Source organism: Macrotis lagotis, chromosome X, assembly GCF_037893015.1.
Source record: "Macrotis lagotis isolate mMagLag1 chromosome X, bilby.v1.9.chrom.fasta, whole genome shotgun sequence".
Taxonomy (NCBI): Eukaryota; Metazoa; Chordata; class Mammalia; order Peramelemorphia; family Peramelidae; genus Macrotis; species Macrotis lagotis.
The window spans coordinates 92,690,364-92,709,737 of NC_133666.1; the positions used below are offsets into that span (position 1 = coordinate 92,690,364).

The 19,374-nt window shown below is 38.1% G+C and overlaps 1 protein-coding gene across 3 annotated transcripts in view; it reads left to right on the top strand.

Moving 5' to 3' along the window:
- Positions 1–19,374, top strand: part of LOC141500443 (protein regulator of cytokinesis 1-like) — a 42,655-nt gene that overhangs the window by 17,477 nt on the left and 5,804 nt on the right. For 2 of the 3 annotated variants that reach the window (XM_074203609.1, XM_074203610.1), the window contains exons 7-12: positions 329–476; positions 5,774–5,910; positions 7,688–7,783; positions 9,117–9,263; positions 12,495–12,605; positions 16,919–17,077. In XM_074203609.1, the coding sequence (XP_074059710.1) occupies positions 329–476; positions 5,774–5,910; positions 7,688–7,783; positions 9,117–9,263; positions 12,495–12,605; positions 16,919–17,077 (798 nt within the window). Of the gene's footprint in view, positions 1–328; positions 477–5,773; positions 5,911–7,687; positions 7,784–9,116; positions 9,264–12,494; positions 12,606–16,918; positions 17,363–19,374 lie in introns of those variants that run through there. The other variant, XM_074203608.1, reaches the window with a different exon arrangement.

Consider the following 19,374-nt stretch of genomic DNA (forward strand, 5'->3'; position numbering starts at 1 on the left):
GTGATGGAATACAACTATACTTTAAGTAATGATGAGCTTAATGATATTGGAAAAACGAGCAAAATAATGAATGAAATGAGCCTATTTGTGTTTAATAGCAGCCATATCTAGTCAGGGGGAAAGGAAGGGAAAAAAAGGAAAAATGAAATAGACATGATACCTGTATTATATTTTTAAAAGCTGTACATAGTAGCAGTCATCTTTTTATTATACTGCATTTTATGGAAATGGTGGTTTTGTTTCATAAATTAAAAATAAATATATAAAATTAAACCTACAAACAAAGAACAACAGCTTTTTTTTGGTTGCTTCCTCCCCCTTTTGACAGCTTCAATCAGAAGCAGATCGATTGGAAGAGCTGAAGATTAAGAACCTGAAAAAAGTGATTGAAACTGTCAGAGAAGAGCTGGCTTTGTATTGGGAAAAGTGCTTCTACAGCCAGGAGCAGAGAGAAGCCTTTGCCCCCTACTATGTTGGTTGGTGTGAGAGATATCAACATAGCCCCATAGATAAACTTGTCTGCTCACTCTTTTGTGTTCTTTTATTTATTTTTTTCTGTGTTCTTTTATTTGTCTTAACAACAAGTATACCCATTTCTAAGAGGACATTAGACACTTCCTGCCTTTTCTAGTTCACGGGATTACTGGCTTAGAGTTGGAAGGGACTTAGAAGATAAGCTAATTTGGTCTTCCCATTTTATAGATGAGGAAAAATGAGGCTTTGGTTCAGTGATTGGGCATAGAACCACAAAGGAAGTGATTTATTTTGGGGGTTGGGATGGAGCAAAAGGGTACCAGGACCTGTGATTTCAGTAGTCTAGGAAACTTCCAGTGAAGAAACTCCTTCTACCTTGGCAGATTGATATCAACTCATAATTTATAATCTTAGATGCACCTCAGAATACTGACAGATTTAATGACTTATGTAGGGTCCCAAAGCCAGTATTTATCAGAGGCAGGATTTTCAAACAGGTCTTATTGCTATCAGCTCACTTTACACAATACCACATTACTTCTCAAATCAGTTTGTAAAGGTTTTGGTGGGAAGGAAACACAGGCAATGTGATAGGTCTTTAAATATTGGGAGGTTTGTGATTGTGAAAAGGAATTAGAAAATCTAATAATTAGAGCTATCCAAAACTTAAAATGGAATGTCCAGGGAGATTTGTTTTTCCTTGCTGAAAGTCTTCAAGGGGAGGTGGTATGAGGACTAGTCAAAGATTGTGTCATAGAGGAAATTCTTTTTAAAATTGCTTGCAAAGGTAGTTTTCAATATTCATTCATTTGCAAGTTTGAGTTCCAGATTTTTCTGCCACCCTTCCTTTCCTTCCACTTCTCCATGGCAGGAAACAATCTGATAAAAAGTTGTACGTGGACAATTGTGTGTATGATATTTTCATATTAGTCATGTTGTGAAGAATTAGAACTAAGGAAAGAAGATCTAACATAAGAAAGAAAAAACAAAAAAAAGTTTTTAGAAGTGAACATAGTATGCTTTGTTCATAGAGAAAATTCTTACTTGTAGTAATAGATAACTTCTGAGGTTCCTTCTAGCAATGGGATTTTGTGAATATTTTTAGTAATGGAAAGTTTTCTGCCCCATAAGGTAGTCTATTGGCAGATGTCTATAGCAGATTTTCTCATAAGCGAAAATCTAACTCCTTCTTCCTGCTAGTCCTAGTTATATCACCTGAAAGAGCACTGATACAATTCTGACTATCTAGGAATAAATGAAATACCCAAGGGATGTGGATTAGACCTGTGATTTTATTGATATACAGAATTCCTAGGTGTCACAAGTTCCTTTATCAAGACAGGCTAGAATGTTTTCTGCAACTTATACTCTTAGCAAGCATTGAGAGGTCAAGTGTTTGGCTTGAGGTCACACTGTTGGATTTATGCTATCTACAAATTTTTTTTAATTATTATACCTTCTATGAATGGCCAAGGAAAGAGCTCTGAAAAAAATTTGTATTTTGAGAGAGAGGGAGAGGGAGAAGAAGGGAACAGTTGGGTTGTGTCTTGTCTGATTAAACTCAGATTTGTGGATAGGTCACCCTGGGTAGCACCATGCTCTTTGGAATGCATTATTCCATTCCCTCTTCTAGTGGATACAGAAAAGTCTTGCATTATTCAACTGTCCTTTCCTTTGTATTTGAAGGTCTTTCTCCTGATGGCTTGAAGAATTTGTTTCTGAATTGAATTATTATTTTTAACCATGGTAACTTGGAGTTTGCAGTGTTGGATTTTTTTTTTCTGAAGGCAATCTATGAATTCTTTCAAATGGAATTTCATTTTCTGTGTTTAGAAGTTCTAGGTATTATAGTGTTAACATTTTTTGTATCTGTTGTATTCTTCAGGGAGACCTTTGGTGCTTAGGTTGTCTCTGTGCATCCTCTTCAATGTTAATAATGTTTGGCTTGTATAGTGAGCATATTTTCTTTAAATGTTCATTATTTTTTGACTTTTTTATTATAGGTTGTCCTTCAGTTTGTATATTTATATTACCAATCTATTGTTTTCCCTTTTTGTTTCTTTGGTAAGGCTTGAAAATTCAAAATTCAAGTTTTTCTACTCTCCTCATTATTTTATTGTGCAGTCCACTGTTTTCCTTTTAACCCACTCAGAGGGCAGCTAGGTGGTGCAGTGGATAGAGCACTGGCCTTGGAGTCAGGAGTACCTGGGTTCAAATGTGACTTCAGACACTTAATAATTACCTAGCCGTGTGGCCTTGGGCAAGCCACTTAACTCCATTGCCTTCAAAAAATCTAAAAAAAAATAAATTAGCCCACTTAGAAATAGCAGCTTGAGCTTCCATATTCACCTCAAGTTCTACATGGACCACTTGTCTCCCCAAGTGTTGAGTCATTTGCATTCATTTTGCAGTATTTACTCATTGATGCTGAAACTTATTCACTAGATCCAGAGACCATATTTCCTTCTGTTGTTATAGTTTTTCCTATTTATTATCTGTGTGTGTGTGTGTGTGTGTACAAGGTCTTAGAGTTTTCTTCTTGAAATCTTTAGTACTTTCTGTCTTTTTTCTCTCCTTATTTTCCTTATCACTTACTTTTTACTCTTTCCCCTCTAATTATAATTTTCTTGGGCATTAGATTTCAAAGTGGCTCAGCCTCCTCCCACATAAGGTTATTCATTGTTCACCAGACCAGGTTTCTGCTCTCTATGTGATTTTTGGGTGATCAGAACCAGGCTTTGCTGGGTGCTTTCTTTGTCCTTTGTCTCAGGCTTGTTGTAGAGTACTGCATTCTCTCCATAAATACAATGTCCTGTCTTGGTGATCTGAACTGGAACCAGCAATTCAGAACTCTGTAACATTGATGCTTCTGGGTTACAGCCTCCAACTGACTTTTGCTTGTGAAGGGTTCTGGCCAAGTTGGCACTCAAGTTCTAAGAACTTCTATAGCCAGGCCGCTGCAGCATTGGAAAAGAGTGAGGGTCCAGGTGCTGGGGTGGATTTTGATTTAAGTTTGTGTCATGTTCTTGGGTCTGTTAGTGCAGGTAGCATGGGAGCTAGGGATTGGGTCCTGAGTGAGCTCAGTGTCAGTGAGAGTCGGTTTGATTTGGGTTTGGGAGAATATTTTTTATACCTTTGTGGAGATTCTGGGTGCTTTAGTTTATGAAATTAGAGGAAGTTGTTTATCTTTGGTACATAATTTCTATTTTAGAGTTTAAGAGGTCTTGAGGATCAGAGAAAATGGCTAGTCTACCATCTTATTGTTCAGTTCACCCATAAGTCCCATTAGCTTTTATTCTTATTAATAACAATCTGGTGATAGGATAATTGGGAAGTGTAGAAAGGGGCAGGCATAGTAGATTATACTAATTATGAGGTCATTAGTAAGAGGTTAGGGGCAAACCTAGTAGATTATACTAATTGTGAGGTCATCAGTAAGAGGTTGAGGCCTAGCCTAGGTGGGTGATAATAGAAATGGAAAGGAAGTAATGTGTAAAAGAGACATTTCAGAAGAAGAATTAGTAGGATTTGACCACTAACTGAGAGGGAGGAGGTTAAAATGCCTTTGAGGTTTTTAGCCTAGGTGGTGTCATCTATAGAAATAGAAACAAATGCAAATAGGGGAGATATGTTTCCAGTAGGAAAATTGTTCACTTCTGGATGTCCTAAATCAGGGCTGATGATAGAATGTTGAAATGGAAATGTAGGCACTTGTGGATATAGGATTAGAACTTGAGTTGGTTTTACCCTAAGGGAGGGGATTTTTTTCGTCCCCATTGTATAGCATAGTTGCTTGCATATGGTTGCTACTTAATAAATGTTTGAGTAAAATTGAATGTCACTTGAGGGTCATCCAGATAGATTACAGTTGAAGGTGCCTGGAGTGGATTTTCAGGGAGGAAAGTATAGCTATGATATTATTATAAGCCTTGTCTGTTCAGGGGATATGTCATGCACACTGATAACTGTGAGAAGAGAAATAATAATAATAATAATAATAATAATAATAATAGCTTATATTCATAGGAAGCTTTAAGATTTGCAAATCCCTTTATGTATATTATCTCATACAATCCTATGAAGTATCCCCATTTTACAGATGAGGTAACTTAGACTGAGAGAGCTTAAATAACTTGCTTAGGAATACATAGTAAGTCTTGGGGTAGGTTTTGAATTCAGGTTTTTCTGACTCCAAGTCTAGTACTCTGTCCACTGTGATAGGGTAAAAGGAGAAAGCTGAAATGATCTAGAAATAGTTGAGGAGAGGAGAGAATCACTGTGAGCTGAAGAATCGGGGAAGGCATCATGAAGGGCATGACAATTGAGCTAAAATCTTGACATTGAAAAAGGGAAGCATTTCAGTAGGCGGACTTGAAAAAATGCATTTCAGTGATGGGAGACATTTATATAAATGTACAGAGACAGGAGAGTTCAGGATAAGGCTGGGGAACATCAGGCAATCTAGTTTATCTGTATTGTAAGATTCACAAAGGGAAATAAGATGAAATGAGGATATCAAAGTAAGTTGGAGCCAAAATAGAGTGGTCCTTAAATTCTAGGCTAAAGAGTTTGTGTTTTGTCTTCTAGAGCTTAGATAATAGAGAACCATTGGAAGTCTGGAGGCTTTGGGCTGTTACAATAAGACCTATGCATTAAAGGATTATTTTGGCAGCTGTCTGAAGGATGTATTGGGAAAGGAAGAGATAGCATGGAGCTGGTGTGTAGAATCTTTTGCTCAGTAAAATTTTATGGAGCTGACTGGAAAAGCATTAAGGGATGACATCTTCATTTATGTCCATAGTTACTTAAATACAATGTGACTTTAAAGTTATTAGAGGCAATCTACTCCCTGGGCTAAAGGTGGTGATGTTACTCCATGAAAATCTGTGTGTCTTTTGTATGAGTCACTGTCTTTTTCTCATCTTTCCGTGTCTGCTTTTCTGTCTTTCTGTCCTTTAAGAAGCCATGTATGGTGAAAAAATTAATGAATAATTAAAAATAAACTTAAGCATAGTCCAAAAATGCTTCATTTTCAAAAAGTGAACAGAAATTTAATTTTGTATTATAGCAAATGAGCAGCATTGTCTTTAGAGATGTGAAGGGGTCAGTGGAGGAAAATTTATATGGAAAAATAAGAATAATTCTTTCTCATCAGAACTGCATTAAAAATGAGTAGAAAAGCAAAGGGGTACAGGGAAAATGGGATCATGACCATTTAGGAGCATTGAAATATTAATGGAAATAAATGTGGACTTTCTCCCCCTCACCATTCTTCTGTGGGATCATGACTATCATGCAGAAAACTACTCAGAGACTTTGCTCCAGCTCCATGATGCTGAGGTGGTGCAGTTGAAACACTACTACGAAGTGCACAGAGAGCTCTTTGAAAGCGTCCACAAGTGGAAAGAAAACTGGAAGCTCTTCTTGGAGTTTGAGGTACTGTCCTGCTATTTGCAGATCAAGAGGAAGGCAAAGGGAAAGGAAGTCAAAAAAACAAGGATGAGGAATGGATCTAGGATTCTCTGCAGCTTACAGTCCCCGAGAGTTAGACATTGAGAAGTCAAGTTAATTATCCAGGATTATACAGCCAGTGAATGCTTCTGTGGCCAGCTCTCAGTTCACTATGCCAAGTATGTCAAATTGCTGCCTTGTTCACAGATGCATATCTTTGGCAGTATGAAATTTCTGAGACTTGTGTATTGTCCAAGGAATTGTGGATAGGTACTTCTGTCAGTCACACCAGTGTGTAGGAACATATAAATACTGTTTGGTTATGTGCTCAGAGTATAGACCCACAGGATATAAATACCAGTGGGCCTTGAGCAGCAGGTTCAGCAACCTTAGACAGGACTTAGTTACATTGGAAGGGCACAGTGGAATTTTACAGAAGGTAGAAACAAAGATTTACTAATCCAACAACTTAATAGAAGGGGAAGATTTCATCAGCTTAAATAATTAACTAGTCAGTAAACATCGGGGAATATAGCTAGACTTTGCAGACTGACCATTAACACTGGAGTGACAGTTAGTTACATAACTTTCTGATCTTAAGTAAATAGAGTTAATAAAACTTGAGCTAGAAATTCTCATATTGCTAACAGGTTAATAATTAGAGCTATAGTTAGATATCTTAATTTGATTTTGTGGAGCCTAGATTTTGTGTCTTGCTGACTTAAGCAAATGACAATAATAATTACCAGAAAAATTTTATTATAACACTTGACTTTGCCACCTAAGTCTCCTAATTTTCATAAACTCTTTTCCTCTTCCAACATCTCATAAAACTGCCTGAAGTATCAATTTTAGTTTGGGATCCATTTGGATACCTTTTCAGGTAGTATAGCTTTAGTGTGAAGAGATAATCTCAAACTTTCCTACCTGCCAGCTCTTGTTGGGCATTTGAAAATAAGAAACAGAGATAGGCAGTCAGCAAGCATGTATTAAAGCATTTCCAATGTACTAAAAACACTGTGCTAAGCCCTGGGGATACAAAGAAAGCCAAAACTTCCTCCCTCCCTCAAACTTGACTATCCTGCCATTGGGGAGCTTACATTCCAGTGGGAGAAACATATATTTAACTTTATACAGGCTATATAGGAAGTAAACTTACTAGGGAAGTCACCAGTAGCAGAAGGAACAAGGAAGTTCTATTTTAAAAGATGACTGGAACTGGAGTTTGAGGGAAACCAGGGAGTCTAAGAAGTAAAAGTGAGAGGGTAGGTAGGTGGCAAAGTGGATAGAGCACCAGCCCTGGAGTCAGGAGTACTGGAGTTCAAATCCAACCTCAGACATTTAATAATTACCTAGCTGTGTGGCCTTGGGCAAGTCACTTAACCCCATTGCCTTATAAAAAAAAAGACATAGAAGTGAGAGGAGAGGGCATTCCAGGCCTGGAGAATCAGCTCAGCAGTTCTGGGTTTGATGTAATTTAAACAAAGTAATCAGACGAAGAGGACAACTATCATTACCTCAATCAATTTTTCATTTTGTCAGTCTGTCAAAGTTTGAAATGTCTTTTCAGCTCTGATTTAGTCTTTTTTTTTTAATACTGGACTTCATTTTTATCACAACTTACCTGGGGAGAAATCATCAGCTTTCCTTTCTTTCTAGCTCCTAAGTATAGCTCTTTGAGATTAAGGGGCTTCCAAAGAACTATTTATACTGAGACCTACTGGTTCAACTGGCCCTAATTGAAGTGTAATTGTTTCCACAGAGAAAAGCTTCAGATCCACGTCGTTTTACTAACCGAGGTGGAAACCTCCTGAAGGAGGAAAAACAAAGAGCCAAGCTCCAAAAAACTTTCCTTAAGGTAGTGTCATTTCTTTGACTGATTGACCCCTAATTCTAGAAAATCTACACTTGAAGGTTTTGCTCTATAACTAATGGATTCTACATACTAATCTAATAATGCTGATGAACATTTGGAGCCTGTAATGTAATTTCTGTGCCTAGCTCAGGGACAAGCCTTTGTAGCTTTGTGAGAGTCTTGGATTTACTCATTCTTTTCTAATTTATATAAATGACTCATATTAAGGTTTCTTCTCTTCAATTGTACTTCAGGGTAGTATCTCAAAGTGTAATGGAGGAGACCATCTGCAAACTATTATGTGCAAATGAGATTTATATAGGATAACTTGTAGGTAATTGCAGAAAGGCATGATCATTAAGGAAGATCAGACTTTTTGTAGAAATGGAATTTTAGCAAAGACTTGAAGGAAACTAGGGCAGCTAGATGTCACAATGGATAGAGCACTGTGAGTCAGAAGGATGAGAGTTTGCATCTGGCCTCAGTCACTCAACATTTACTTAAAGGGCAAGTCCCTTAAACCTGACTGCCTCACATCCAGGGCCATCTCCACTTGTCCTGATTCTTATCTGGTCACTGGACCCAGATGGCTCTGGAGGAGAAAGTGAGGCTGATGACTTAGCACAACACTCCCTCACTCAAATTCACTTCCTATGCTTGTCATGGCATCACTTTCCCTGATGTCATGGTCTTCTTTGAGAATGAAGGACAAACATCATCATCATAAAGGAAGCCAGCAAAGCCAGGAAGTAGAGAAAACTTTGATAGAGAAGTTGAGGATGAACTATAGTGAAAAGGATTTGAGGCTGAACGTATAATAAATACAAAAGACTCAGATAAATTTTAATTATGAGGACATTTTACCCTCCAAAATATTAACTGTGAAATTATGCATATATCAAAAATAGTTATATACATCTTTGGGGTGAGATGTTAAGATAGAGTTTTTAGCTCCAAAATTTTCCTCATCCCTCCATTCTTTAAAAATCTGTGCTCCCAGGATTCTTGGAGCTCAAAATGCATTTTAGTTTCATGAGATTAAAAAATAATGGGTGCTGTAGCATGGGTAACCCAAGCAGGAACTTCTTAGATAAAGTGAAGAGTTTTGGATTTTTCTTCCTTCTCACTCTGTTGTGAATGAATAAGGCCTTTAAATTTTTTAGTGTCTGAACACTTCAGTCACTGATAAGCACATTCTTTGCTATGAGTTACATCTTCTTGTTAGAGATACCACAAGGAAGCTCCTGAATAGAAGTTTTCATTTGGAGAGATCTCTGGGATTTTCATTGTGATAAAAGAGTTGGTGACAATAACTATTCTTTTTTTTTTACCTCAGCTTGAAGAGGAGTTGAAAGCACAAATTGAACTGTGGGAACACAAATATTCAAAGGACTTTGTGGTGAATGGGCAAAAATTCATGGAATATGTGATGGAACAGTGGGAGATGCATCGTTTGGAAAAAGAAAAAGCAAAGCAGGAGAGAGTAAGTCTAATAAAGGGAAAGAAGAAAAGTAGTAAGGTTTTTAAAAAAATAATGAAGTGTATTATAATATTTCTGCTAGTGTCACTATAGGTGGGAAGAAACCAGCCCATGTCTGCACTTTGCTTTCAGTTGTTTCTAGTTTTTATTACTGCAAAAGTGCTGCTATGATTATTTTTTAAAATTTATACATTACTAAAATTGTCTTGTTGTAAAAGTAAACATAACCCCCCCAAGATAAAAAAAACTTCACGAGAAATAAAGTGAAAGGGGAAAAAAAGGTGCTTCAGTCTGTGTTTTGATGCCATCATCTCTGTCTCATGGTGGATCGCATTCTCTATCATTAGTCCATCAGAGAAGTTACTTCCACAGTTGATGTTGCTGATTGTAATTTACTCCATCCATTTCTTCCTACTACCAGTTTTTAAATTTTCCCTCTCCTTTCACTCTGTCCCTCATCAAAAGTGTGCTGTGGGACAGCTGAGTGGCATGACTGACAGAGTGCTGGCCCTGGGGCCAAGAATCCCCAAGCCAACTTCCCATCCCAGAGACCCAGCACCCACTCATCCCTGTGGTCCTGTACAGGCTACCCAATCCCACACCTTAACAAAAGTAAAAAAGAAAATGTGTTATATCTGACTATCCTCTCCCATGATACACCCTCTTCTCTATCCCCTATCTCTCCCCCCTTCCCCCGTCCCTTTTCCTCCCATCCCCTTTCTCTTCTTTTTCTTCTAAATTTCAGTGCCCTTAAGTATTAAATATATATGTTGTTTCTTTACTGAGCCATTTCTGATGAGAGTTTTTGACCCCAAAAATCATTCTCCCTCACCTTCTCCCCTTCCATACCATTGCAAAAGTTATTTCTTGACTCTTTTACATGAAATATCTTAGACTGTTCTACCTCTCCTTTCCCTTTCTCCCAGTACATTTTCTTTTCACTCATTGGCTCCATTTTTAAAATATATTATACCTTCAAATTCGGCTCTCTCTTGACTATAAAAGCTCCTGCTAACTGCTCTAATAAATGAGAAGATTCATAAGAGTATTATCTATATCTTCCCATTCATTATATTCAAGTCCTACAAGCCCTTAATGTGCATGCTGCTAAATCCTGTGTGTTCCTGACCTGCAGTTCCATGATATTTGAATTTTTCTATTCTGGCTGCTTGTATTATTTTCTCTTTGACTTGGGAGCTCTGGAACTTGGCTATAATATTCCTGGTAATTATTTTTTTTGGATCTTTTTCAGTAGGACATCAGTGGATTCTCTCAATTTCTATCTTACCTTCTGCTTCTAGGATATCAGGACAATTTTCCTGTAGAAATTCTTGAAAAATGAAGTCAAGGCTCTAATTGATCATGACTTTCAGGGAGCCCAATAATTTTTAAATTGTCTCTCCTGTATCTGTTTTCCAGATCTGGTTTTTTTTGTTTGTTTGTTTTTAGGGTTTTTTTTTTTGCAAGGCAATGGGGTTAAGTGGCTTTCCCAAGGCCACACAGCTAGGCAATTACTAAGTGCCTGAGGCCAGATCTGAACTCAGGTACTCCTGACTCCAGGGCTGGTGCTCTATCCACTGCACCACCTAGTCACCCCCTGTTTTTTTTTCCAATAAGATATTTCACATTTTCTTCTAGTTTTTCATTCTTTTGATATTATTTTATTGTGTCTTGATTCTTTGCAAAGTCCTCAGCTTCCTTTAGCTCCATTCTACATTTGAAAGATTTGTTTTCTTCAGAGAATTCTCTTACTTCCTTTTTCATCTGGCCAGTTCTGCACTTTTTTTTTTAGGTTTTTTCAAGGCAAATGGGGTTAAGTGGCTTGCCCAAGGCCACACAGCTAGGTAATTATTAAGTGTCTGAGACCGGATTTGAACCCAGGTACTCCTGACTCCAAGGCCAGTGCTTTATCCACTACGCCACCTAGCCGCCCCTAGTTTTGCTTTTTTAAGGTATTTTTCTCCTCATTAACTTTTTGAACTGTTTTTTTCCATTTGACGTAAACTTGTTTTTAACATGTTATTTTCTTCAGCATTTTTTTTTTGGATCTCTTTGAGTAAGCTTCTGACTTGGTTTTCATGTTTTTCCTACATCTCCCTCATTTCTCTTCCTAATTTTTCCTCGCCCTCCCTTACTTGATTTTCATATCTTTTTTGAGCTCTGAAGTAGCCTGAGACCAACTTCTATATTTCTTGGAGGATTTAGATGCAAAAGCTGGAACTTTCTTGTCTTCTGGGTGTGCGTTTTGGTCCTCCATGGGACCAAAGTAATTGTCTATGGGCAGGTTCCTTTTTTCTTTCTGTTTACTCATTTCCCCAGCCTACGCCTAGTTTTGAGGTGCTTCCTGAGCTTTTTATGATGATGATGATGATGATGATGATGATGATGATGATGATGATTATTATTATGAGACCCTCTCAAGAACTTCAGCACTTGAGGCTCTGACTGCTCTCCTGCCTGTGCTGTGGACTGTGGATGGCAATGGGGGACTCCCAGACTGCAACCAGGGTCTGAATGTGGACAAAACACAAGAGTCCTGTCCCAGGGCCAGAGGAGAAGCCTCAACAGTCTCCCCCTACCCCCTTACCTTCTGTGGGCTGAGCGCTCTGGTCGCAGCTGATGGCCGGCTCTGTGCTCTTGCTTCCATTTCCTGGGATCTGGGCTGTGCTGAGGGCCACGCTGGCTTCCACTCACTCTGGCAGAGGTTTCCCCGCTGATCATCCAAGGTGTGCTTGGTGTTCCCTGGGTTGCCAGGTCAGGAAATTGCTTCTGCTGAGGGGAGCCAGCACTCCCCATGACCTAGGCATCTAGGCATCCTGTAGACTATTCAGGGAAGACTAGAGCTCCTTCTCTCCAGTGTGATAGTCCTGGCTGTGCTGCTGCCCCCTCCACTGCTGTGAAACAGAGTTTTCTCATGATTTTCCAGGCTAGCTTGGGTGGGAGAACTGCCTCACTGGATCTTTTTGTGGAATCTATCTCTTGAAAATTTAGTTGAAGCCATTATTTTAAGATTTTTGAAATCTTTTTGAGTGAGCTCCTAGGAAAGGCTGTTCTCATGCCATCTTGAGTCCACCCCCCCCCATGACTTTTTATGGGTTTTTTTTAATGGGCTCAGTGTTTGGTACATAATAAGCACTTAAAATGCTTTATCTATCTTGAATCAGTCTTGTTTCATTTTCCCCTCCTATCTCTATCTAACCTTCTTATATTTTAATTGTGATTATCTGTTTTTAGCATCTAAAGAAGAACCAGCAGATAGAAGTGGAAATGTTTTATGGCAGTACATCTGGAATTCCTAGCAAGAAGGAAGGCTCGGGATCCAAAATAACAGGCAAAGTTCTCAAGGTAACATGAGATTACAAAGGGTTTGGGGGATAGGGTTCTTGACTATTGAACCATAGACTAAAAAGGATTCCTTTTTTTTTTTTTTTTTTCTGAATAGGATCTTAATTGCTTTGGAATGATGGCAATGATGAGTAGGCCTTCTGTAGCTTCCATTCAGCTAAATTCCAGTTGAGATGCTGCATAAAAGAACTTTAAATTAATATAATAAACATGGGGGGTGGCTAGGTGGTACAGTGGATAGAGCACCGGCCCTGGAGTCAGGAGTACCTGAGTTCAAATCTGACCTTAGACACTTAATAATTACCTAGCTGTGTGGCCTTGGGCAAGCCACTTAACCCTATTTGATATATATATATATATATATATATATATATATATATATATATATATATATATATGTATATATATATATATATATAGTCATTATAAAATAATCATTTTTCCACTTTGATGTGTGCTGATCTTGGCATTTGGGGAATAGATAATAAATAAATAAATTTTAACAGTGATGGATGGCATAGCAGCTGATTTCAGGAAATAATGAGTTGGGTGGTGCTGACAGTAGCTGAGTTGTTTTTTCCCCTCCTACTTTAGGCTTCTGCTGTTGAGTTCTTTCCATCCCCACGTGACTGAGTGGTGTTAGGAGAAATTGCTTTTGAAAATGTTATTGGCATTTCTCATAATTACCAATTAATGGTACTTTAATTTGATTAGAAATAGACAAAAGTCCTTACAGACTTTTAATATTTTTTGCTAGTTAGACTTTTTCTAATTACATTAATACTGAAAGAACAGTTGCTTCTTCCAGCTGGATTCCAGGATAGATTTTGAAATGGCTTTTGTCTGTGTTAGTTGAATACACCACTGTTTTCCATGATGTCTTGTCACTGACCAAGACCTAGGAGGGTTTTTTCTCTCCCAACCTTTTGGTCTGTTTAGCTATTTCTTCACTTATCTTTTTGACTGTGCATGAAGGTATGCTTATACATACATTCACCAGAGACCTTTCTCCTCTCTCTTTCCTTCCCTTAAAAAAAAAAAAGACTCAAACAACTGGAAAAGCATGCTATCATATACCCAGATTCCATGTACTGGAATCAAAACATTCTAATACATCACTAGAATGCAACTGAGGCAAATGCTGAGTGTTAAAGTTCTGGATTTAGAACCAGGAAAGACCTGGATTCCATTTCTCTCTCAAGCACTTTTTTCTTTTAATTTTTAGGTTTTTGCAAGGCAAATGGGGTTAAGTGGCTTGCCCAAGGCCACACAGCTAGGTAATTATTAAGTGTCTGAGACCGGATTTGAACCCAGGTACTCCTGACTCCAGGGCCGGTGCTTTAACTACTGCGCCACCTAGCTGCCCCTCAAGCACTTTTTAAGCTAGATGACCATGGGCAAGATATTTAATGTCTCTGAGCCTCAGTTTCCTTATCTGTAAAATGAAGGGCTTGGACTAGATGATCTCAGAGGTCCCTTCCAGCTGATAAACTAGTCCACTGCAGTTTTGAAAACATAGTTTAGGTCTATTATGAGCTATGTTTCATGGGGCCTGATACATTTTTGTCAGATTCTCCTGTCTTACTTTTGCCATTCCTTAAAATCTGTCTGTTTCTATATAAAAAGATGGTTGGTTTAGGAAAATTACCACCAATAATTGTCCTTTGTATTTATTCACTTTCCTTGTGACTGTAGACCCAGATACCTTCCAGGGCCACCATACCCCTATGTTTGCTGTTTTCCTATCTTAGAATATAAGCTTCTCTAGAGCAGAGAGGTTCTTGCCTTTTTTATTCCTGGATATTGGCCCAATACTTTGGTCCATTACCCCCATTGGACTATTATAGATTGTCTAATAACTAATAGTTATATGGCACTCTGTGGTTTATAAATCACTTGATTATTTCATTTGATATCAGGAGGCATGTAGGTAAAAATTATTATTATTGAGAGTTGCCTGGGACCCTTAGAGGTTAATTGACTTGCCATTGGTCAAACAATTGGGGCATATTAGACAAAGGACCTGCATCTAGGTCTTCCAACTTCAAGACTAGTCCTTCCTCTCTGAGCATATCAACTTTTACAAAGGAGGATAGTGAGGCTCTTGAAAGTTAAGTGACTTGTCCAAGGTGACACAAATAGTAAACATTGGAGGTTGGATTTAAATGAAGCTCTCTCCTGATTCCAAGTCCAGTATCTTTTCTACCACCATACTGTGTGGCTTCCATCGCTGGTCTTTGTCCTCTCCATCTCTACCTGAGGAAACCTTTCTCATTTGCCAGTGTCTCATTCTTGGACCACCATGTCTATGAAGGTTTTCCTGATTTAACACTCCTTATCAAAAATCTAGGAAAAAAATTTGCCTTTGCTGAGATGTTTCACAGTACTTTTTGTCTTTGCTATACACTTAGCATGTTGCAATTTGTATTACAAGTACTTTTTGTGTTACTGCCCCTGCTGAGTTGTAACCTGCTTTTGGACAATACCTGCATCCTCTGCATCTTTGTGGCCCTAGCAGGATGTCCACCTAGCAGAGCACTTTGAATGAAGTAGGCATTAAGTAAATGTTGAGTGAATCTACTTGAGGTGACCACAGAGTTCATCTGATAGAATTTCCTAATTTCCTAGGTGAGGAAACTGAGGCTAAGAAAAGAAGTTGTTTGCTTGAGACCATGCAGCGAGTTAGTGATAGAATTAAGACTAAATCTCAGGTCTTAATTTCAGATACTCTTCTTCCTACTATATTATACTGCCTCCCATAGCATAAGCAAAGTTAAAAAGTTTAAACTTTAAAAAAATAGTGGGGGAGCCGCTAGGTGGCGCAGTGGATAGAGCACCGGCCCTGGAGTCAGGAGTACCTGGGTTCAAATCTGGTCTCAGACACTTAATAATTACCTAGCTGTGTGGCCTTGGGCAAGCCACTTAACCCCATTTGCCTTGCAACAAAGGAAAAAAAGGGCGGCTAGGTGGCATAGTGGATAAAGCACCGGCCTTGGAGTCAGGAGTACCTGGGTTCAAATCTGGTCTCAGACACTTAATAATTACCTAGCTGTGTGGCCTTGCGCAAGCCACGTAACCCCATTTGCCTTTCAAAAAAAAAACACTAAAAAAAAGGAAAAAAAATAAAGAAAATAGTGGGGAGGCATTTAAAAGTATTTACATTGTCTTGGTCTGATTGAAGAGGTAGGAGGAGGTAGGCCTCAGATAAAATCGTGAGAATAAGTGGACAAAGAATCCCCCAGGGACAGCTAGGTGGTGCAGTGAATAGAGTACCAGTTCTGGAATCAGGAGGACCTGAGTTCAAATTTGGTCTCCTACACTTACTAATTACCTAGTTGTGTGACCTTGGGTAAGTCATTTAACCCCATTGCCTCACCAAAAAACCCCCTAAAAACAAAAAAACCCAAAGAATTCTACAGATGGAGACTTAAGAGGAAATTCATTAAAAGGTAAATTATTTTCAAGCAACCTTGGTTGTTTATGTTGATGCTTAATGTTAAATTCATTCATTCATTTTTCCCAGGCAGTAGGATTAAGTGACTTACCCAAGTTCACATAGCTAGGTAATTAAGTTGTCTGAAGTTGGATTTGGGTTTTTTTTTTTTTAGATTTTTGCAAGGCAAATGGGGTTAAGTGGCTTGCCCAAGGCCACACAGCTAGGTAATTATTAAGTGTCTGAGACCAGATTTGAACCCAGGTACTCCTGACTCCAAAGCCGGTGCTTTATCCACTACGCCACCTAGCATCCCCCTGAAGTTGGATTTGAACTCAGGTACTCCTGACTTCAGGGCCAATGCTCTATCCACTATACCACCTCCCTGTCCCTAATGTTAAATTAAAAAAAAAAGATTTAATTTAAAAAAAAATGATGAAATTGAGGACATACAACAAAGACTAAAAAGCCTAGAATGAACCAATGCTGGTTTAATGGACAGATGAGGAAAAAGAACAATTTGCTTCTTTTCCATGAGGGAACAGATCAGTGAAATAGGAAAGCACAAATAAAGCTAAAGAATGTTGGTATGGTGGAGGTAGTCAAATAATACTACATTTAATAATAAAATTATACTACATTTAACAAATAGTGCTAAAGTATTATTTACTTGTTTCTCAAATTGCTGCCTACCAGTACCTTCCATTAATAGAAAGGGGAATAGGATGATAAAAATATCTTTCATTAATATTTTCACCTTTTATCCTCTTTTGAGCAATACAAATTCCCTGTGGCTGAAGGGGAGGCAGGCTGGCAGTTTTCTCTTTAAATGTTTTAGTCATACTCACCTGTCTTTCATTCTTCTGCTTCCTTTGGCCAGTCATACTGGAATATTGGTTCCCTTGGACAAAAGATGCTGAATACCAGCCAAGGGGAGCACAACAGAACCATTGACTTGAACAATGGATATTCTCAGCCGACCCTACTCCAGAGAAGCTTCCAGATTCATTCTGTTGCCAGCACCTATTCTGAATTTGTGGTAATCTACCTTTGTGTAACATCTCCTGCCCTTGGGAAAACATGCAGAGACACAGGCAGGATGGGTTGTCTCAGAGGTGGAAAAACTGAATGTGCAGGAGGGAAGCTGGCAGTTTAACTTCTGAGGGAAAAAAATGGAAAATGAATGCTGTGTAATTGCAATGCTCATGCTTGCCTGAAGAAGAGATGAGAAAAGATACCTCCCTCCCTTCTTTGCAAAGTCAGGGCCACTCTATGTATAGGATCCTGGCAGCTTCAATTAATTCGTTTTGCTGAACTGCTATTCTTACCTCTTTTCTTTATTTTAAGGCATGGTTATTTTGGTAGAGGAAGGGTGAAGGATATATTTAGACATGACACTGATATAAAAACAGAAGGTATCAAAAAATTAAAAAGGGGGAAAACTGCTGAACTTCACAGTTTGGCTTGTAGGAAGAAAACCTGCATCCCTTTTCCACCTGGTGTTTTTTTGGTAATGTTCTTTGGTCACCATCTCAGTTCGTTCGTTCTTTCTTTCTTTCTTTCTTTCTTTCTTTCTTTCTTTCTTTCTTTCTTTCTTTCTTTCTTTCTTTCTTTCTTTTTTAGAAGGAACTCATTTTCCCTCTAGCTTTTCATCTGTCAGATCTCAAGACAACCTTTGCATGTCCCTTCTTTAATATTGACCTAATAACATCTGCTGATTTCATTATAATTTCTTCATAAGAGCCCTCTCTGAGGACTCCTAAGATTAGGAAAGCAAAGGTTTTTTTCCTGGGCTTTTAATACTTAAAAATCTAATTTTCTTTGAAAATACATTGCTCTAATTTTTTGTAAATTTTTAGATGTGCCAAAGCATTTTAAGATAAGCTTTATTTAGTAACTGTGACTGAATTTCATCAAAAGAATAGCATTAAAACTTAATTAAGGATAGTTATCTTTTTTTTTTTTAAGTTTTTGCAAGGCAATGGGGTTAAGTGGCTTGCCCAAGGCCACACAGCTAGGTACTTATTAAGTGTCTGAGGCCGGATTTGAACTCAGGTACTCCTGACTCCAAGGCCAGTGCTCTATCCACTGCGCCACCTAGCCACTCCTAGTTATCATTTTCTAATGGAAATATGCTTTCTTTCTCATAGCAGAGAGGTAGAAGACTACTAGGACAGAATATTGCATACCCTGCCAGATATGAACTTTGAAACAGGTAGTTTTACTTAATTATTTTGTCATACAGGAGGGAGTATTCCATCTGGAAAAATGGGGTTGACTGAATTGACTCTGATACAAGGACAAAGGGCACCCATTAAACTAAAAAAACAGGATAGGATCATTGAGTCATTCTTTTTGATGTTGTGAGGGAGCCCTGACTTTGTTATCAGGTTCCCATTTCTTTTATAGCTTTATGGTATTTTGCATTACACTGAGCTAATGCCATCTGGTATGACTTAGTCATTGTCATGTTCCTGACTGGCTTTCTAGGAAGTTCCAGCTCTATAGATTAATATATATTAAATGGCATACATTTCAGCCCTAGATGATGCTTCTGCTTAAAACGAACAATGATACCTCTTGCCTCATCATTTCATTTTCTTGATTGTTCTAATACTATTGATCTGTGAGTCTATCCTCACATGAGTGCTAGAGTAAAATTCTAGGAGAAACTTAGCATTATTCTTTCTTCCCTCAGTTTTGGTTGTACTCTTCTTGTTCTCTTTGCAGCTGACTGACCACTTCTCAGTTTTGTATGTTAGAAACGCATGGAGAACCTCTTTTTTGCCATGGATCATTTGAATATTTATAATATCACTTGTGGGTCATACAAAATTAACAACTAAAAATTAGTCTGTTATATTTGGTCAAACATTTAATTCACCCCTAAAAAACTCCTAGATTTATTGAATTTTGAGTCCTACCTGTGGTTGCTGTGGCAGCAGCAGACCAAATTATTTCATGGACCTTAACCTGTGGGTTGGATGTTTCCTATTCTTGTGTTATATCATCACCTACAACAGGACCCCTGACTATGAATATGCCCTATGATTTTATCCTGAATCTTTTCTTCTTTCTCTCTATTCTTTTTTTCTTGTTGATCTCATCAGAAAAGTTTATTTATCATATCTATACGAATGACTTCAAAAATTTATATATTAAGCCCTATTATCTATCCTAAACTCCAATGTTCTATCATCGACTGCCTGCTGGAAATCTCTACTTGGATATCTCAGATTTAATACATTCAAAACCAGAACTAATTTCTTTACTCCTAAATTCACCTTTCTTCCAGATTTCTCTATTTTTGTTGAGGGTCCAACTCTTCTTCTAGTC